The sequence below is a fragment of the Homarus americanus genome, unplaced genomic scaffold (genome assembly GCF_018991925.1).
Source record: "Homarus americanus isolate GMGI-L3 unplaced genomic scaffold, GMGI_Hamer_2.0 scaffold23598, whole genome shotgun sequence".
In the NCBI taxonomy this organism is placed as follows: Eukaryota; Metazoa; Arthropoda; class Malacostraca; order Decapoda; family Nephropidae; genus Homarus; species Homarus americanus.
Window position 1 is genome coordinate 4024649 of NW_024731054.1, and position 20161 is coordinate 4044809.

A 20161-nucleotide genomic window follows, 5' to 3' on the forward strand; every position below is an offset into this window, starting at 1 on the left:
CTTAGCAAAGCAAGGTGTAATGTGATTGAAGAGATGGAAAATTTACTCTTAGTGTGGATAAAGGAGAAAGAAATGGCAGGTGGTAACATTAGTGAAGCTATAATTTGTGAGAAGGCGAAACAATTGTTTGAGGACCTTAAAGCCAAGACTCCCAGTGGAAGTGATAGTGCTGTGCCAGTGTTTAGGGGTACCTGCATGCTGAATAACACTAAGGTAAGATAAAGTACCATATTTTTTACATTTTCCACAGAATTTTTTCAGTGTTAAGTGGTTGTATTTGGGGGCCTGGAACGGATTAATCCTATAACGAACGAATGCTATAACGAACAAGGTTCTGGAACCAATTACGTTCGTTATAGCATACCCCACTGTACATGCAGGTCCATTTTCCATTGAGGTAGAATAGCCTCACATCATCTAAAATAAAAATTCATGTAATTCAAATTTTTATACCACCAGGGAACTACTATACCCAGGCTGGACACCCACACCTGGCAGCAAAACTGTTTTATAAGACAGGCTGAATTTCTTACTGTGAAATCAGTTTTCTTCCCTTGATACAATCAGGGCTATGTTTGCCGTGCATACAAACATGCCAGTTAAACTCAAACTACATCATAATTATATGTAAACAATACCTGCAACTTGACTTAATTAAGCTCAAACTTAAATAAATAATAATATTAATAATAATAATACAGTAATAATAGGAAACACTGAGAGCAGTGGGGATCAGTCTTGAGCCTCTCCAAGTGCAGAAGACTAAAGGCAAAAGCACTGATCTGCTCCTTTATGAGATGTTGCCAGCAGGGATACACCTGCACATCAAGGAGGAGCTGGAACTGAAATTTGAGGCCTGGAATGGTAGCTTATGGTTGAGCTTTAGTGCCAGGCCCAGTGTGGACAAGTTAATGTTATGTAATGAGCTGTTGCTATCAACCTGAAGTGGTGATTACTGTTTATAAAGATTAATTTTTGGGACTTGGTTATGGAGGATGATGTAGCTAATCATGAATTAGTCCTAACTGCTTATACCTTCGGGTTAACCTGGGTTTTCAAATATAGTCTAGGTGGATAAATAAGCAAATCACCTGGGACAGGTATTATTTAATATAAAAAATATAGGTGTTGTCATAACTTCAGAATGAAAACTTCAATATCTGGTGTCAAACATTAAGCTCAGTTATGTTTTTCTGATTAAAGTATGAAAATGTCATTTTGATAGTGAGTACTATGGTATACTGTTTCTTCCACAGTAGCTAGTATTTTTTTGTTTGCTAATGTTATGCATACACAGTAACTCCATTTTAATGAGGTTTCATTCAATCCTCCACACGGTTAACAAAATGGATGATCCTCATTTCTGCCTTACTTTAAGACTTGCTCCAGCTAGTTACACAGCTGAGATTCAGTGATAATAACTGTATTTTCATATAAAAATTTATTACTCTGAAGTCATAAATCTAAATCCAAATTATGACATTGGCCTTGTCCTGTAATTACTATTGTTCTTCATCTGATGGGACTCAAGATGAGGGTACAGATAAGAAATACAAGAAACCCCTCTCCCCCATGCTAGTTATTGAAGATTCATGCAAAGTACAAGCTCAAGGTCACAACAACTGTCTGAAATAGTTCCTTCTAGCAAATATATTCTCATTTACAAACATGCATGAAAAAATTTAAACATCAAATTGAGAGAGACAGGAGAATAATAATACTGTAATTCATTTGTCAATGAGACTCAAAAAATTGCAAGAACACTTGATGTCACACAACAGATAAAACTACACAATGCCTATTATAGAATGGCAACACATCATGTGATTCCTGCAGCATCAAGCTTAGGGTCACTGAGAGGACTGATGACAATGTGTATCTTGAGAGAATCACAAGGCTCTTGAAGATACCTCTTCCTTTCCTGTTGGAAAAATAACAATTAGACCATTGTAAAAATAGAGGCAATATTATGAAATCAATGGTAATTCCTGTACCTTGTACATCTTTATAATTCTTGAATACAGTATCTTGCAACAGCAGTAATTTTTTTTTAACCTTTCACAGTCAGCCCTCAGGATCTTTTACAAGAATTAGCCCACCCAGGCAAAACAGACAACACATTATGCCTCCAATATCTTCACAGGCAGTAGTACTTCCCTGTTTGATAGCTATCTACTTAGTCAGGAGAAAATCTGTCAAAATTGACAACTATGCTGCAACAGTGGAAAAAAATCTGAAAATTGGTACAGATGGACTGTGTGGTAAGAAAGTTTTTGACCCTAAAGGGCAAAGGTTTCAAGTCAAGATCAATCAGGGCATCAAGGTCAGATGCTAAAAACAGCCATAAAACAACTCCTCAAAGGTCTAGATGGCTGGTTTTGGTGTCAAAATGATCTTTGTAATAAGGCTGAGCCAAAGTCTAAGGCACATGTAACCCACCAGGTCACCTGGTCATATACACAGGGTCATAAAGTCAATCACATGACCACAAGGTCTGATTACTCTTGGTAGGACATTATGTATATACAGGGTATAGTATATTAGAAATTTTTTATAGCTTCATAATAACAACAACAACAACAACAACAACAACAACAACAACAACAATAACAATAATAATAATAATAATAATAATAATAATAATAATAATAATAATAATAATAATAATAATAATAATAAAATAATAATAATAATAATAATAATAATAATAATAATAATAATAATAATAATAATAACAACAACAATAATAATAATAATAATAATAAAAACGATAGTTAATTTTACCTGGAGTACAGTGTCAGGATGAATAGCCAGTGTTCGGTGTAACAGCAGTTTGCCGCTTGTTTGGCGTCAACTCCAACAAATGGAGGTATGGTAGACAGGTGGGAGGGTGAGCCAGCAGTCGGGCTGTGAATGCTGTACAGGTCAGACCAGTGGCAAAAGCCCAACACCTCCCTTGATTTTTAATTTAGCATATGCCCTGGCTGATAGCAGGATGAGAGAGCGGTGGACTCTGGTGGCTGAGTGTGAAGTAATATAGATACCAAAAGCAAAAGTGACCATTGATGGAGCAGTGAAGGCAGGCATGGTGGCGATTGAGAGCGACGGAGGAGATTGGTGATAGAAAGTGGCGAGCAGCTGGGTGGCGACGGTTGGAAGAGTGGGAGAAGAAGAGACAGTGGTGATTGACAGTGATAGTGGGCAGAGCGGTAAAGGAAAGAATAGTGGCGTGTGCAGGCAACAGTTAGAGGAACGGTGACGGAAGGGAAAGGAAAATCAGGAGTAGTGATCTGCGTGGACAGATTTGGTGAAGAGAACAGAGTTGATGATTTGAATGTGAAGGACTCTTAGTCATATAATGTATATACAGTATGTTCTTATTGTTTTGTTGAAAATGCAGTTATAAATGTAAACATTGCTCCTGTTATTGACCTACCAGTACATAAGGCAAACCCTACATGTAATCATATCTCTGATAACTGGGGGCCTGACCGGGAGTGCTTTGTATACTGGTGGGTTCGTGAAATACTGAACAATGAAAAACAAGTGGGGAAAATGGATTGATAAGGGAGAAACACTACAGGAATTTGTTAAAAAAAGAGTGAAAGAAAATAGGGAAAGAGAAGAGCGAGTTAGCAAAAGGGAAGTAGAACGAGAGAAAGCATTATGCCAGGATAACGAGAAATTAGCAGAATTGAAAAGGCAAGAACAGGAAAGAGACTTGGAAATATTAAGACTGAGGAGTGACCACGGCAGTCGCAACAATGAATGGGCTACCAAGACACTCCATCTGAAGCTCCCACAGTTTGATGATATGGACGCTTTTTTGAACGCTTTGAGCGCTTCACAAAATGTCATAAGTGGAGTGAGGACACACGGGCGGTAAGTCTGAGTCCTTTGTTGAGTAATAATGGGTTACAAGTAAACAGATCAGGTTAACAATTATCAGGTACAGTATAGTCTCGATTTACGCGGATTTCCTTTACACGGTTGGTCATTTGCTGCGCGGGCAGGGTGCGCGCTAGGTCGCCCAGTCAACAAAACATTACCGAGTTCTTCACCCGCCACCCACCACAGCCAGCCCAAGTCAGTGATAGCGATAGTGAGGATATGGACCTTGAGGGGTTTGACAGAGGCCCTGCAATCCTCTGTGGTGGATAGTGATACAGGTGAGGGCCAATAATCTGCCCTCTGCCTTGGAACCAACCCCCATCCCCGTGTGCCCAGCCATCTCTTCTACTAACGTAGGTGTTAACCGAAATGGACGTTGTCCGATCATCACATAAACTTTGTATTTATACTTACGTGTATGTGGAATACTATATACGTACTGTAATGTGATACAGGTGATTAATTTTTATCTCTTGTGCAAAATATATGACTTTTATATTCAAATTATTCGCTGTCTTGCAAGGATTCCAGCAATGCAAATTATATTCTCCCAACTTTAGTCTGTGATATTATATAAGATAAAACTGTAAGCCTAAAACCCTGGCTGGGGAGAGGGAGGGAGGGAGCGAGGGAGGGGGCGTAGGGAGGGAGGGAAGCAGGAGGTGAGGTGGTACGTTTGACAGTTGGCGCCCAAGGTCTAACGCGTGTTTATTTATCAATCCTTCAGTGACTAAGCTACTCTCTTATAAAAAGCCAGTGAAATGACCTGGGTGAATATATTTTACATTACTGGGATTCTTGTAAGATAGTGATTAATTTGAATACACCGTATATCTCGGCCTACAAGACGGAATTTGAAAAAAAAAAAAATCAGCCCAAAGTTAGGGGGTCGTCTTAAGCACCAGAGATAAAATTCTTACCTCTTAAATATTGCGGTTTAGCGTGTCAAGAGTGGTGATGGAAACATGGTAAACCACTCCCAAGGTCCTACCACTAATTATTTTATACTGAAACTTACGTTTGGGAAGCTGGATTAAAATGAAGATTACCGGTATATTAAAATAATAAAAATGTATTATAAACCAGTCTAACATAACGTAAAAGAACAATATACCCCGGTAATAAACACAGCTGCTATCATCATCCCCCCCCCCCACCCCCATTTGCCAGTGACAAGAAAGGGAAAGTGACCTTGACTGTGACCGCCTGTGGCTATTTTTAGCCGTCCTTGTGTTCGGAGGTGGTCAGTAATGCATATCTGTATATTTACTGATCATAATACTTATCTCCTATAAATAATTAATTTAAATTTTATTTTTTTACAAAGAATATTCAGTAAATGACTGCGTTAATTCTTGAAACTACCGACAGTGGTAAATTTAGGATGAGAATGATGAACAGAAGTCACGTCATGAATTCTGGATTCGGAGTTTGGTCCTTAATGATCACCATAAATTTCTGGTCAACTTCACCTACCAGGTATAATGGTAGCCTCCCTTTTTCGCGAAACAAGTATATAAATTAAAGAAAATACTTGCAGTGTGTTTAATGTATTACAGTATATTATAAATAAATAAATAAACAAATAAATCGGCAAATCTATTTCAAGTAAATGGAAATATTTTACTCACACCAACATTAGTTCTAGTTAAATAACTGACGCTTAAGTGATTCACTAGTGTACACCAGCCTGTAAAATTTGATGCCAATACTTGAAGTGAATTGGCATTATTTTAAATAACCAACCATAAATAAATGGAAAAAAGATCAGAGGTGAGAAACATCATATTGTATGTATGTTGTGTTGTCAAAGGAAGAGAAACAATTGAAACTCTGCAATTGTGTATAAATGAAGCAGAAAGATAAATCAGCAACCTAAGACTTGGTCACAATTTTCGTGATGCCATATGGAAGTAGGGTCTACCATTAGACAATACTGTACATTGTGCTTCCAACATCTTCCCAGGCAGTAGAATCTCCCTGTTTGGTAGCTGCCTAAAACTTTTAGTAATATTACTTTGATACAACATGATAAATTAGACAAACAATGAAAATAAACAAACAAAAGTTATTTACCAAGACCTTTCTCAGAACAGAGGGATGGAGGGGGAGAGGAGATAAGACAGCTATTTATAGCCTGTCTTTGTGTAGGAAGTTGACCACACTAGAAATAATTCATTTAAAATTTATATTTTTTACATAGAATATTCAGTACATGACTGCGATTATAAAATATTGTGAATATATATATATATATATATATATATATATATATATATATATATATATATATATATATATATATATATATATATATATATATATATATATATATATATATATATATTTGTGTAATAAATGTATGTAGTAAGTATGTACAGTAATCTTTTTCACTCAAATCCTAATGAAACACTATTGAATTAGAATACTGTAGCTCGCTGAAGCAAGCTTATAAATTAAAGAAAATACTTCCAGTGTGTTTAATATATTACAGTATGATATAAATAAACAAATAAATAGGTAAATCCATTTCAAGTAAATGAAACAATTGTATTCGACACCGACATTAGTTCCAGTTAAATAACAGACGTTTAAGTGAGTCACTAGTGTTTACACTACACCAACCGGTAACATTTGATGCCATTACTTGAAGCGAATTGGCCTTATTTTAAAAAACCATGGATGTGTAAACAGCACTGGTCAATGGGATGGTTGGTAAAGGACTACTGGGTCAGTAAGCTCCCAATAGTTAAGTTCACATTTGGGGTACCGGTCTTATACAGCGAATAGGGCTCAAAAGCTACTTTTTAAATGGACATTTTTGGGGTCGTCTTATACACCCCGTTGATATATACGGTATATTTATTATTCACTTTTTTTCAAGTGTAAATATAACATTGTTTTGGTGGCGACTGGCTCCCCATGTGTCTGTTTGCTGCTGAGTGGTGCCACCGTCATTAGCCTACTCATTACTCTTTCGTCACGTGTTGGAGTTGGACAGAGCGTTCTGCCAAATTTAATCATATCAATGTAATTTTGTCTTATTTTTTATAGGATTCTCTCTCACTTGCTTGCTTGCTTACTGACCTTTCTTACTGGATTCAGTAGGATAATCTAAAAAAAATTTTTTGGGGATAATAAAGACACTATGCCTAATTTCGTGCAGTCCACAAGACAAGCCGAGCTGTGAACGCAGTTTTGGCAAGCTGAAAATAACTACGAACTACTTGCGTTTATCTATGGCCCAAGAACGTTTATCTAACATAGCTGTTGTATCAACTGAACAGAAGATAGCAAATTCTATGAATTTTGACAGTGTAATTGATGAATTTGTGACCAAGAAAGCAAGAAAAGTGATTCTGTAATAAAGTTGTTCCAGCGTCATTCTTAATATGCATTCTTAGTTTTCAGTGATATTACTGTAGGTGCCTCATATGTGCTGATGCAATTAACAGACCATTATACTTTTAATTTCTTAATTGCAGTATTTTTAGTTAGTTGATATTTATATACTGTGCATTGTATTATGATAATTAAAATTGAATAAATAAACTTACTTTTTAGGATTAAGAGTTAAATCTGGTCAATCTGTCATCAGAATTGTCCAAGATTATTATTGAATCTGTTTACTTGGAGAGTAAAAGAATTTTATAATGAAAAGTTAAGCAATCCACTGGGTTATGGTATTTTCTGAACTGATTGTAGACTATGTGTGTTATGGCGCCATCAAGACTGATTATGGCCCTGCACACAATCCCAAGCTCAGGGGTCCTGCAAAGTGTCATAGACGAGATATCAAGCTACACAACCTAGAAATGCAAATGGCAGTGAAGGGAAGCTTCCAGCTACCAAGGCTGTTCTTCCACTATTTTATATGAAGGCACACTCCCCTTCAATGATCAAGCATGGGCTAGAGAAGCAAATGGAAGCGATCCAACATGCTAATCCTGGGTAGATCCCAGTGTTTGCTATGGACCAGCCACTCTTCGCTCTGTCAAAACACCTGCAGTGGACCTATTCAGCCCTCAGTGAAGAGAACCTAGTGCTCATGCATGACGGTATGCACACGGAAATGGCAATGTTATCGGCAATTGGAAATGTTCTTCAAGGGTCTGGCTGGATCATAACATTGCCACAGGCCACGTGGTTATCCCTGGAGTTCCTGAAGCAATTACTAGGGGAGTCCACTCGCAAAGGCTCACTACTACCATCAGGTCACAGTTGCAGATTTTTTGAAGCTACATAAAGAAGCTCTGGAAGAGAACCCACGGTCCATGGATGATGAGGATACATGGTTGTTAGCAATGAAAACAAAGTCACCAGCATTCTACTTTTGGGACCTTGTGGTGCAAATGGAGATAATTCTTCTACTCTTTGTCCGAGCACATAGAGAGGATCAAGAGATGCGGTGGTATCATTTGTAGATTTAAAAATTCAAATAAAACCTTACAAACATGTTTTTATATATCCCCCATATTGTTGTTTGGCAGCAACAATGCAACAAATTTTGACCATGAGTTTGGTCATCAGTCAAGGTCACTGTTCAGTTTAGGTCATTAGCAACACACTAATCACCTTTGTCTCATTATGACGATTCATATGATAGTCACACATAATAGTTTAAGCCTAATGCCCTTCTAAGTGTAAGCAGACCTAGCAGTCATGTGATTGACCTTATGACCCTGTGTGTATGACCAGGTGACCTGGTGGGTTACATGTGCCTTAGACTTTTTGCTCAGCCTTATTACAAAGATCGTTTTGACACCAAAACCAGCCATCTAGGCCTTTGGGGAGTTGTTTTATGGCTGTTTTTAGAATCTGACCTTGTTGCCCTGATTGATCTGATTGGCACATCCGTACCAATTTTCAGTTTTTTCCCCCACAGTTGTGGCAAATATGCAGATTTCCCCTAACTACTTACTACTTTTACCTGATGGATTATTTTTTTACTTTCATTTACTGTATTTTGTGATTCTATTTAATCTTTTCTCTTAAATTAAATGAAGTGGGATGTATATAAGTACTTAAGCTATGATATAGTGGGATTTTAAACAATATTCTGTAAGTATGGTAAGCACATAAGGTATGTGGTTTGACTTAAGTACATGTTCGACTTAAGAAGGTCCATAGGAACGGAACTCCTGTGTAACCCAGGGACTGCCTGTACAGTAAAGGGTTTCAGTAAAGGGTTTGAACACTTAATCAATACAAATGAAAAACCAAAACAGTACTTACTGGAGGATCATTCAAGCTGTCAAAGGGAAGAATATCATCCAGATTTAGAAGGTTGTCCTCTGTAGAAAAAATATATTTTGTGGATACTACATTAACAATGTACTCTATGCCTTCTTGCACAGCGAATACAAGAACCGCTATGCGTACACGAGCATATTCAACATCTTTTGCAGTAACGGCCAGCCTTACTGTTCTTAAGACTGCTTCAGGGACCTCCACAGTTCCTTGCCACACAATGAGGTAAAATTTTCTGAACCAAACACCCTGCAAGATGAAAGAAAATATGAAAAAGCAACAATGAAGCTGTGTAAACCCTTCCCATCACTACTGTATAAAGCAATCTACCCTGCATTGAGCAAATCATCCCTACTTCTGGAAAGTGGTATCATTAGTCACAAGCTTTAACCTGATATATTGTTCAACTTTCATAATTCTTGAAGACTTTTTTCAGTGTAAGTTTTTCAAAAGATTTCTTATTAATGAAAGTAATATCAAATACTTTCTTACCTTAGGATAGAGTTCTACAATCCATTCTAACTGGGTATCACAATCTAGCTCCGAGGCTGAGGCTGGTGTTGAGAAAACAAGGGTTCTAGTATGGTATGCTGGCAGACCTGGGAGGTTGTCTACTGTAAGACTAGCACTCCACTGTTCTGCTGTGTAAAGCCTTGGAGTGAAAAGCAGCCGGTTGGAAGGATCTGTATCCATCATTACTTCTCTGACACGCTCCCATTGACCTATAAAATCATAAAAAAAAATTATGAAATTCTAAGTTTGTTGATATTTAGAATTCAGCGAATCCACTCAGCTGGGGGCTTATAGCCAACCCCAGAATTTTTTTTGAAATCTGACCAATATCTTGGGCATTTTGAGGTCACATTGAAGTTATGTACACTTGATATTAAGAGATATTCTGAGGTCAATAGTAATTACTTTTTACTATACAAAAATGCCCGAGTAGAATACTGCATTAAAGAAAAATCATTGGAATTTTCTTAAGAAAAGGGGGAGTCCAGACACCAAGGATTCCCACCTCTGGATCTGCCTCTGCTTCTGAAGGATGAGTGCAAAAGGTGTAATTTCCATCTCCAATATTCATTATAACATGTCATTTTTGGGTGAAAAAGCTCTCGAGACATTAAGACACAGACCAAATGACTGTGGGATCAGGCTATGTTGGTATCCAGATTGTGAGGCTAAAGTAACACACAATTAAACCTCTTTGTATAAAATGCTGTCTTGCTTTTTATTTTATTGAATTAAGAGTATGAGAATCGGAAGGGGAAAGGATACCTCTTCCATCACCTGTCACTGCCTTGTACATGTGTAGTACAGTATTCAGTAATTAAGCCTTAAGTCATCCCAACTGTAGAATTAAAAAGTTACTAGATAATCTACAAGCAAAAGGATATACTGTATACAACAAGCACTCTCTTATCTGTTATTTAATGTATGTGGATAGGTTTTATCCATCCCATTACCATATGTAGTTTTATTATCTATATCAACCCAAAGTAGATGTATTAAACACTTAAGAAATAGACTGAAGTTAATGGTGACTAATAATGAGAAGAGTCATGCATGGTTGAAGGCTACTTTATAATGAATACTGTACTTCATTAAAATGTGTTCATTCTACTTATAGTGAGTCTGACATTATCACCTGAATGAAATGACATTCCAATAGCCATGCGAGTGACAAAGAACTCCTTGTACTTGATGGTCAGTGGCACCAGCAGCAGGTCGGCCAATTGTCTAGGGGTCATCATGGGGAACCGCACAAACTTCATAACCTGCAAATTTTACAATCATATTTATACAACACTTATGTTATTGTGTTTAGCATACTGATCTTAGACTAGTAGCATAGGAGTATTAAAGTATTTTAAGGTACGGATAAGTTTTAGTCTTTTTTGTTGTGAAAAGTTTCGCAATATATGTACAGTCTCCTTCCATAAATCATTACACTGAGATATTTGCTTTCATTTAGTTTTATTTTGAATCCATAGTACATTTACTATTGCAAGTTTCCTTCTGTCGAATGTAAACATAGGACTGCCACACTGCACAAAACAGAACAAGCCCCTGCAAATGCACTAGTGAAGGGGACTGTACACATAATTGTAAATATTTCTTTATACAGTAAAACCTTGATAAGTTAGCACATATGGGGCTCTGACCTTGCCGAATTATCCCAAATTACGACTTATCGACACACACACACACACACACACACACACACACACACACACACACACACACACACACACACACACACACACACACACACACACACACACACACGCACACACGCACGCGCGCACACAAAAATACAGGGGGTCCTCGTTATCCGTAGTTAATTAGGACTGGAAAAACGCCTCTGACAACGAATCCACTCAAAGAGGGGAATTAATCCCATAACAAATAATGGAAATCGGTCAAATTGGGACCATGGCATTGTACATGACACTAAAAAAAAATTCTATGATATCTTTTAACAATTATTTACCTTAGAAACATTTGTTAAACATTTGATAACACATTATTTTAAGAATTTATTTAAATTTATAAATTATCTAAAGCCCTTAAAGTTCATTAGGGTCGGTGTGTTGAGGCAACGTATGTTGTACCAGTGACCCGGTGGTCCGCAGCAACCATTGCTGGTGCACACTCACTCCAGTGGTTCATTGGGACAAAATACTTATTATAATGTGTAAAAATAAATAATTTTAACATAATAAAATCTTTTTATTTACTTAGATTCAAAGGTAGAGATGTTTGGCTGGAATGGATTGATTACAGTGGGTGTTGAGGGATGGAGGATTAGTCGGAGGAGGATGAAAAAGAAACAGGACCTGGTGGATTGTCCACTCCCACTCTTCTTTTCCCTGATCACTTCGAATTTTACATCTATATTATAGCTAATGTGCATCCTTTTGAGTGCTGCACCACCCTGTTTGGGTTGGGAACTCGTGGCTACAAAAACGATAAAATAATTCACCACAACATGCACGAAAAGATGCAACAAAGGCAGGAGTAAACACAACACAGCCCTGGTCTGGACGAAACAAAGCGGGAGACTGGTGCGGAGACACGTGTCCATGCATGACACCAGGAAGAGGATGAAATTTCAAGCGCTTCAGCTAAAAATCCAGAGTTTTCAGAGTATTTGATTGGTTTTTGAGTGGAATCCACTTAAATGCGGGAACTTTTTACGTGAATGGTCACAAAAAGTTGACCACTTAACTGCGAAACCGCGGATAGTGAATGAAAACTCGTATAACGAGGACTTCCTGCACAAGAATAAAAAATTATCGGCCCATATATGCATACATGTAATTATCAATTTTCAAATAGTAACACATAGCAGCGCTGCAAGTGAAGAATGAAGCATTGTAGTAGGCGAGAGGCATGGTAGGTGACAAAGAGGCATGATAGGGAACTCAGGGTAATGGTAGGTGACGCAGGGTAATGGTAGGTGACGCATGGGAATGGGAGGTGATGCAGGTGATGGAAGGGAAATGCTATATAAACAATGAACAGTGCGACACTTATGTATACTACTGTAATTTTGTCACTTATACAAATTAAAGAATAAAAAAAATAATAATAATTGATTCCTCTACAGTATGTATGGAATAATTTAAGTCTGAGTATGTAAATAAACACATACTACCTTATATCACTCGGGATATTATAGTCCACCCTAATAAACCATTTTCTTTATTACAGAGCAAAAAAGTAAAAATAAATACTCTAACGTGGCTTACAAATAAAGAAAATATAAGATCAAACTACAGTGATCCCTCGGTTAACGAGATTTCGGTTAACGAGTTACCTTCCATAAGATTCTTAACTTCGGTTAACGAGCAATCCCTCGATTAACGAGTTTCTTACGAGCCGACCTCCACATGTTTTAGCTTGCATTTGGCAGTCCACCAGCTGTAGTATTAGTCCACCAGCTGTAGTATTAGTCCACCAATACAGTAATCGGTTCCAGGGCTTAAATTCCTTACCCTTTTAGTAAATATCACGAAGTTTATACTATTCAATAATTTTAAAAGTTTAATATTAAACTTTTTAGTCATTTTAACAATTATTGAACTTAATTGAAGGTAGGGTCACTAGTTTGTGGCATGCCATCCAGCCTGCCAACACAGCATACAGGCGTCAGTCTTTTTGTCTTTCCAGTGGAGGTAACATTTTGCTTGAGACTCTCTTCAACTAAATGCTTTTTTTCTGTGTTTGCAAGCAAATTATTGGTCATTTTGAAATTTATTTTACATATTGACAATATATAATGCAATGCAGTGTTGATTTAAAGAAAATAATCTTGAATTACACCAAGAGAACTAAAATTTTATGGGTGAAATGGCACCATGGGGTGACTTCTCTTCCACCCCAATGCCTTCTCTTCTCCCTTCTCCTCCACCCCCATTCTAATTCCCATCATCATCCAGGAGCCTTCTACATACACACCTCAAAGTAAGTGTACCTTTCTACCTTTTTTGTTGAATTTAGGCAATTTTCGGTGAGCTGGAACCAATTACCCAAACACCCATTGAAACAATGGTTTCAGTTAACGAGTTTTTCGGTTAACGAGCAACCTTCTAGAACGGATTGTGCTCGTTAACCGAGGGACCACTGTACAATATAAAATAAGAAAAATGAAGAGCAGAGGTGGGTGGGTGTGGTTGGGGGGGGCGGTGAACGTATGTACTGTATTCCCTTTGTGTGTTTGCCTTTATTACAATTATTTCTTTTGCCTGTATTGTGTGTGTGTTTGGACACACACACACACAAAACACATACATATAAATGAAAATACTCTCACAAATAATCAAACAAATTTATTAAAAATGTGACATACCCAGGGTGAAGCCGAACATTACCCCACACGGCCAAAGCTTGACCCAGGCAGGTGTGAGGCGTCAATTGTGTCTCAGCAGAATATAACCTGCATTGTTGGAGTCCTTGCAAGACAGTGAATAATTTGAATATAGACATCATATATTCTGCACAAGAGATAAAAAATTTAGTCCTATAGTGTAGTACATTAGTACAGTATACGTTTTTCGACTCGTATTTTTGGGTAGATATACGTAACTTTCTTCATTTATTTTTACTCATTTACATGTACACACCATCCTAAATACATATTGTGAAAAAGTATAAGAAACAATTGTCCTAAGGGCAAACCTGTACTGTACTCAAATGTACTAAATAATTACTAAAAAATAAATGTCTAGTGCAAACTATAGCATGTTTATATTCAAATTATCTTACAAGAATTCCAGCAATGTAAGTTATATTCTCCCAAGTCAAGTCATTGACATTTTACAGTATAAGCTAAAAACTTAAACTCCCTCTGTATGACTGATAATGATGTCTGGGTAAGTCATCTCCCTGCCAGCTGGTCAATGCCTCACCTCACCCCCCCCTCCTTCCCCTTGACCTCAACCACCGAGTCACCTATACTCTCGCCTCCGCCTTACTGTCTCTAGAACAAATGGCTCCCTGTCCCAACCGCAAAAATGACGGCAGTTTTAAAACTACCCACAGACATTCTTGGGTACATCCAGGGTGTCATCAGCAAATAACAGAGGACTGCGAAATAAAAACCCGCAAACTTCGGGGGCCCCCTGTATATATATAAATGTTAAAAGATACCAAATTAAACTTTTAGTATCACTTACAATGTGAAAGTCCCAAATAGACCAAATTGCTATTTATTCTAATGGGAATCAATACCCCTTTATAAGTGGTTTCAATATCAGTGGCTTTTTTCTGGTCCCTATTAGCCACTTGTAACGAGGACCCCATGTACTCACTTTGTACTCAAATGTACTAGGCTAAAGGACAAAAATGTTTATCTCTTTTGCAAACTAATTGCTATCTTGCAAGGATTCCAGCAATGCAATTTATATTCTGCTTAGTCAAGTCTGTCAGGTCACCCTTTCTTGGGTGGGGGATTAGTGGGTCTCATGACCTGAAGATGTCTTGAATACAAACAAAATCTAAATTAATTTTGGGGAGACCTGACCTGACTCAATGTCAGGTGGAGGTTGGGTGGGGGATGAGTGGTCTTATATAACTGACCTTCTGATGGAATGTCAGGTCACCCTTTCTTGGCCGGGGGATTAGTGGGTTTCATGACGTGAAGATATCTTGAATAAATACAAAAGTTAAAGTATTTTTTGCGATTGTGATAAGTATAAATATAAATGGAGTGAGAAAGCAGAAAGGTGTGGGTAATTAGAGAGAGGGAGTGGAAATGAGTGTTGCCAAGCACTCCTCAAAAGCTGATATTTAACTCGCTACCATGCAGTTACACACGCGCAAATGTGTCATACAATAAGACCCTCACTCTTTATGTCTACGGTCTTAATTCCCTTGTTAGGGGTATGTGAGTGGTGTTGGAGTGCATGTGGGTGTGTGTGTGTGTGTGGGGAGGGTGTGTGTGTGGGGAGGTGTGTGTGTGTGTGTGGGGAGTGTGTGTGTGTGTGTGGGGAGGGTGTGTGTGTGTGTGGGGAGGGTGTGTGTGTGTGTGATCATACTACAGCAGTTGGTGTGTAATGTTTGGCTAAAGAGTGTGGGAGTCGAACCTTTTTGGCGGGTGAGGGGGGGGGAGGGTCATGCAGTCACTTTTCTTCCTCCCCCTCCCTTTCCTCACTCAAGCATGGCTAATTATGACAGGGAGAGGAATTTGATACCATAATGATCCTTAATAAATTCTCTACAAAACGTTTCCAATAAGACATCCTTAAACTGAATATTTCTATATGATATAGTGATGGGAATTCCACTCTTTTATAAAAAAAAATTAAGAAATGTTGACACCAGAGTCAGTAAAATCAGTTCTAATTTCATTAGACACCATTTTTTTTAATCAAAATAATCCAGAATACTTTATCTAAAAGTTTGGTTAAATAAATATATTTAAAAAAACAAAAGCTCTATATGATACGGACGTGAACAGAACTGTTTCTTTTATCTTCACCACTGATCGGCTCGTTAGTCGTTTGGGCAATCATCACGTCTCTGTTACACACTTTACCCAATTGACTGTAATACACAACTAATCATGTCTTAACACTTATGATTAAGGTTGGCTGGGAGATTATTGGGTCAAGTTACTAACCTGACCCAGTGTTGGGTGGGGGATTAGCGGGTCTTATGACCTGAATATGTCTTGAAGGATATTATTTTTTACCTATGAGGTATACTGTATTGTATATGAAGGGTACATGTAAAAATAAGCACAGATTATTACAGTAACGTATCTGCACTAATTAATGAAAAACAAATAAAAAATATTGTAAGCAATTTTATGTCCCTATATTTAATGTAACATATTTTATGTAACAAATTACCCTTACATTGTCTTTTTAATTCTTTATGTTTATTTACTTATTTATTTATTTATTCTTACTTCTTTCACTTACTCTTTCTCAACAAGGGAGGGACGAATTAGGACTCTTATTAACGGTGACTGTATTTATTGAATACTCTCTCTTAGGGTTTGACAATTACACTTCAAAACAATAAACCTAAATTCCTAGCTTGCTAACCAAGGGGTCCATGACTCACAATACATTTCAGGAAACGGATCAAACCTAATAGGTACTCACATTATAGCCGCCATATGAGGAGGTGACACCCATGACACAACCACACTTAACTCTCACCAAACACAGACTCCGCTTTTCAAACTGCGTCAGCCCACAAGGGACGCCACAACTTTCATGACGTCAAGCCTCATAGGCTTTCGCATTGGTCGAAGACAGGCCTAAGGCCTTCATACTATTGGCCACTCTCAGGTGGCAGGAAACTCATGACATTATTACAATATTGTATCATGAATGAGTCAGTACGTAGGGTCAAACAGTGAGACGACCCTTGTGGGAGGGGTGGGTGGTGCTGTCTTTTTTACCCCCCCAATGGATCCTTCAACCTCTTACTAGTTCACAACGAGAGATTAACCTTATAAAATGGCACTGACTTGACTTACGAGAATATAACTTGTATTGCTGGAATTCTTGTAAGATAACGATTAATTTGAGTATAAACGTCACTTATTTTGCACCACACACATAAAATTAGCCATTTGGGGGGGGGGGGGTCGCTGTAACTTTTACCCCCATAGACCCTTCTCTCTCTGGCTGGGAGGAGGGGGTGGTGGGATGTCAACAGAAGAGGAGGTTAATGCTTACTCAAGAATTATGAAAGGCTTTATTTTTTTGCTTTTAAAATGGCATTGACTTGGCTTCGGAGAATATAACTTGCATTGCTGAAATTCTTGTAAGAAAGTAATTAATTTGAGTTAAACATCCCATATTTTGCACCATACATACTAATTTTAGTAATTAACTTCGTATACATTCGAGTACTTTTACTTTTATCCTCTTTACCACTGATTGGCTAGTTAGCCACTTGGGCGATCGGTTACATCTCTGTTACGCACTATTGGCAAGTACAGGTTGTGATAATTAATGTGGTTATGGTTGTGAAGCTTCGTGACATCAGTAGTGTATAATGAGTCTCCATATGTCCTGGTTTATTCATTGGTCAGTTGCCTAAGTGCAAAAGTAGCCCAGTCAAGCTATCATGTATCAATTAATTTTAAAATAGAAATTATAATGTAAAATTTTATAGGACAATGGTTTAGTAGTGCTGTTAATGTGTGTGCTGTGTAAGTTTCTTGGCATGTTACCTCACCACCTGACTCCTGAACAAACTCTTCATCAACTTCTTCAAATCCTACAATGTGTTTGGCAAGCTCAAAACACATACACACATGGGAATTAAGACAACAAGCATCCAGTGAGGGTCTTGTTGTGTGACTGCATGGAGATGAATTAAAAGATCAGCTGTTGAGGAGCTTATCGCTTGGCAACACTGGTGCATATTATCACTCCTTTCCACTCCATCTCTCTAATCACCCACACCTTTCTGCTTTCTCACTCCATATTTTAAAATGTTATGGAATGTAATGTTGAAGGGATACAACTTTACTCATTTATACTTATACTTATAACAATCTCCCTAAAAATACTTTAGGTTTCGTGTTTATTCAAGACATCTTCAGGTCATGAGACCCACTAATCCCCCAACCCAAGAAAGGGTGACTTGACAATCCTTCAGGTCAGTAATATAAGACCACTAATCCCTCATCCTACCTCCACCTGACATTGAGTCAGGTCAGATCCACAGCCAAAAAATACTTTAACTTTCATCTTTATTCAAGACATTTTCAGAAAATTCTCTCGATTTTCAACCTCGGAAAATTTGTTCCTAAAGCCAGAAATTTTTGGAAAATTCCGGCATTGTGAATGATTTTCCAAGCAAATTTCAATTCCGGCTATCAGAGATTTCTGGGTTTGAGGGATTTCGGCTAACGGAGATATTACTGTAGTAGGTTCACCTATGGCCCAAGGGAACCATATTACATGTAATTATCAAGGATGTAAGGCCACTTGGATTACTAATTCAGATCCTGCATTTGGCTTGCATAATTCATAGCAGCTGTATTTCAGACAACCTGTTCTCACCAATGGATTGTGCAGTTTTTTATGACTTAATTTTTAGAATTATAAAGCTGCAGGAGAAAATAAATGGAATAAGGCCTTAAAGAATAAATTTGTAAATGTAAACACTGGAAAGATCCCAAATTGGCAGAAAGTTTAGGCTTATGGGTGATAAATAAGAGACTTAATCCCCAGTTAGACCAACCTACTTCTTCTAAGAAAAGTAGGTTATTGGACCTCCAGGATAATGAAGCAGTAGGAAGGTTGCAAGAACCTCTACCTAGTTCAACCCAATTTTAGTGGATTCCAGGGTCAGGAGAGGAAGTTGTCATTAATCATAGTTTTCAGTTACTGGAGCAGAGAGAACCTGTTTAGACTGACTTCATCCTGTCCTCACTTGGCAACCTTTTCCACCTGGGGCAAAATTGTTGGTTACTACGGGTGGAACCAGGCTGCTGTCGACTCCAACCCAGCTGATTGAAAACATTGAGTGTAAGGATGATCCAAAAAGGTCTTGGGTAACACTTATTTTCAACAACACCTGAGTCTGTAGATTCCTTATTCAGGGTATTTTGTGAAAATGTTTCTAAACTTCCTGATTTCCCAGCACTTACAAAGAAACAGGAAGGCAAGGCAATTGTGGGTCTTTATTCCTTGTTTTTAGGTGATACAACAATCTCTTGGCCTGAAATTTGCCCAAAAATGATCTCTGAAATAGATGATGTCTGGGCTAACATATTGAAAGACTTAACATTTACTCCCTCAGATAGGAATGCTTACAAGTTCAGTTTTTGAAGTTCCAATGCAATGACAAAAATAGTTCCCTATATGAACTTTCCCAGTATTTTTGGCTCCAAAATATACTGACATAAATTATAAAATAAATTTAAAACCAGTTGCTTCGGCACTATTGCAGAAAGAGTGCAAATTTAGGAAGTTGGCAACGGACATTTGATCTGCAATCATGACGTGTCAGTCATTGACTAACTTTGTGCTGGACTATGAGGATAGTTCAGAAGTAGACAGACGTTTCATTGCTGCTATTCAAGGGATTCCATATTCTCTGTACAATTCATTCATGGAGATGTTGTTGAAAGCATTGAAACTGATCGCCCAACTAAGGAAGCAAGCCACTAATAAAGCTTTGAGTGGTAGTGCCTATTTATTGCTACGTTCTTCCCGTCTTACTCCTGCTTTGTTTGAGGAACAAGCATTAGTTAAGTATAAATCAGCTGTTGAGCAAACTATTCATATTACGGTTCCCAGGAGTCCTCAGACCTTTTGGAAATTTAAAAGAGGAAGGTCTAACAGGAACAGGAGCAGCTGCTAGGTTCAGTCATCAACCTAGAGGAAACTTAAGAGGAGGAAACATTTTGAGACGTAGCAGGGGTGGTTGTTTGTTCAGGGGTGGAAGGAAATCTTATTCCACCACATCAGCGACCACTCCCTTCCAATGAAGCCAAACAGCTGGGTTGTCTGAGGGGTTGGGTAAACAGGTGGACTTTCTT

At 37.9% G+C, this 20161-nt stretch overlaps 1 protein-coding gene across 3 annotated transcripts in view; it reads right to left on the minus strand.

Annotated features, from left to right (window-relative positions):
• Window positions 1–1092: 1092 nt before the first annotated feature.
• The window catches only part of LOC121867529 (BTB/POZ domain-containing protein 17-like), a 54568-nt gene continuing 35499 nt past the window's right edge, over window positions 1093–20161 (minus strand). For all 3 annotated transcript variants that reach the window (XM_042367518.1, XM_042367517.1, XM_042367516.1), the window contains exons 7-10: window positions 10790–10919; window positions 9634–9863; window positions 9127–9390; window positions 1093–1921 (exon numbers count right to left, since the gene is read on the minus strand). In XM_042367518.1, coding sequence (XP_042223452.1) covers window positions 1820–1921; window positions 9127–9390; window positions 9634–9863; window positions 10790–10919 — 726 coding nt within the window. In that variant the 3' untranslated portion in view covers window positions 1093–1819. The remainder of the gene's footprint in view (window positions 1922–9126; window positions 9391–9633; window positions 9864–10789; window positions 10920–20161) is intronic.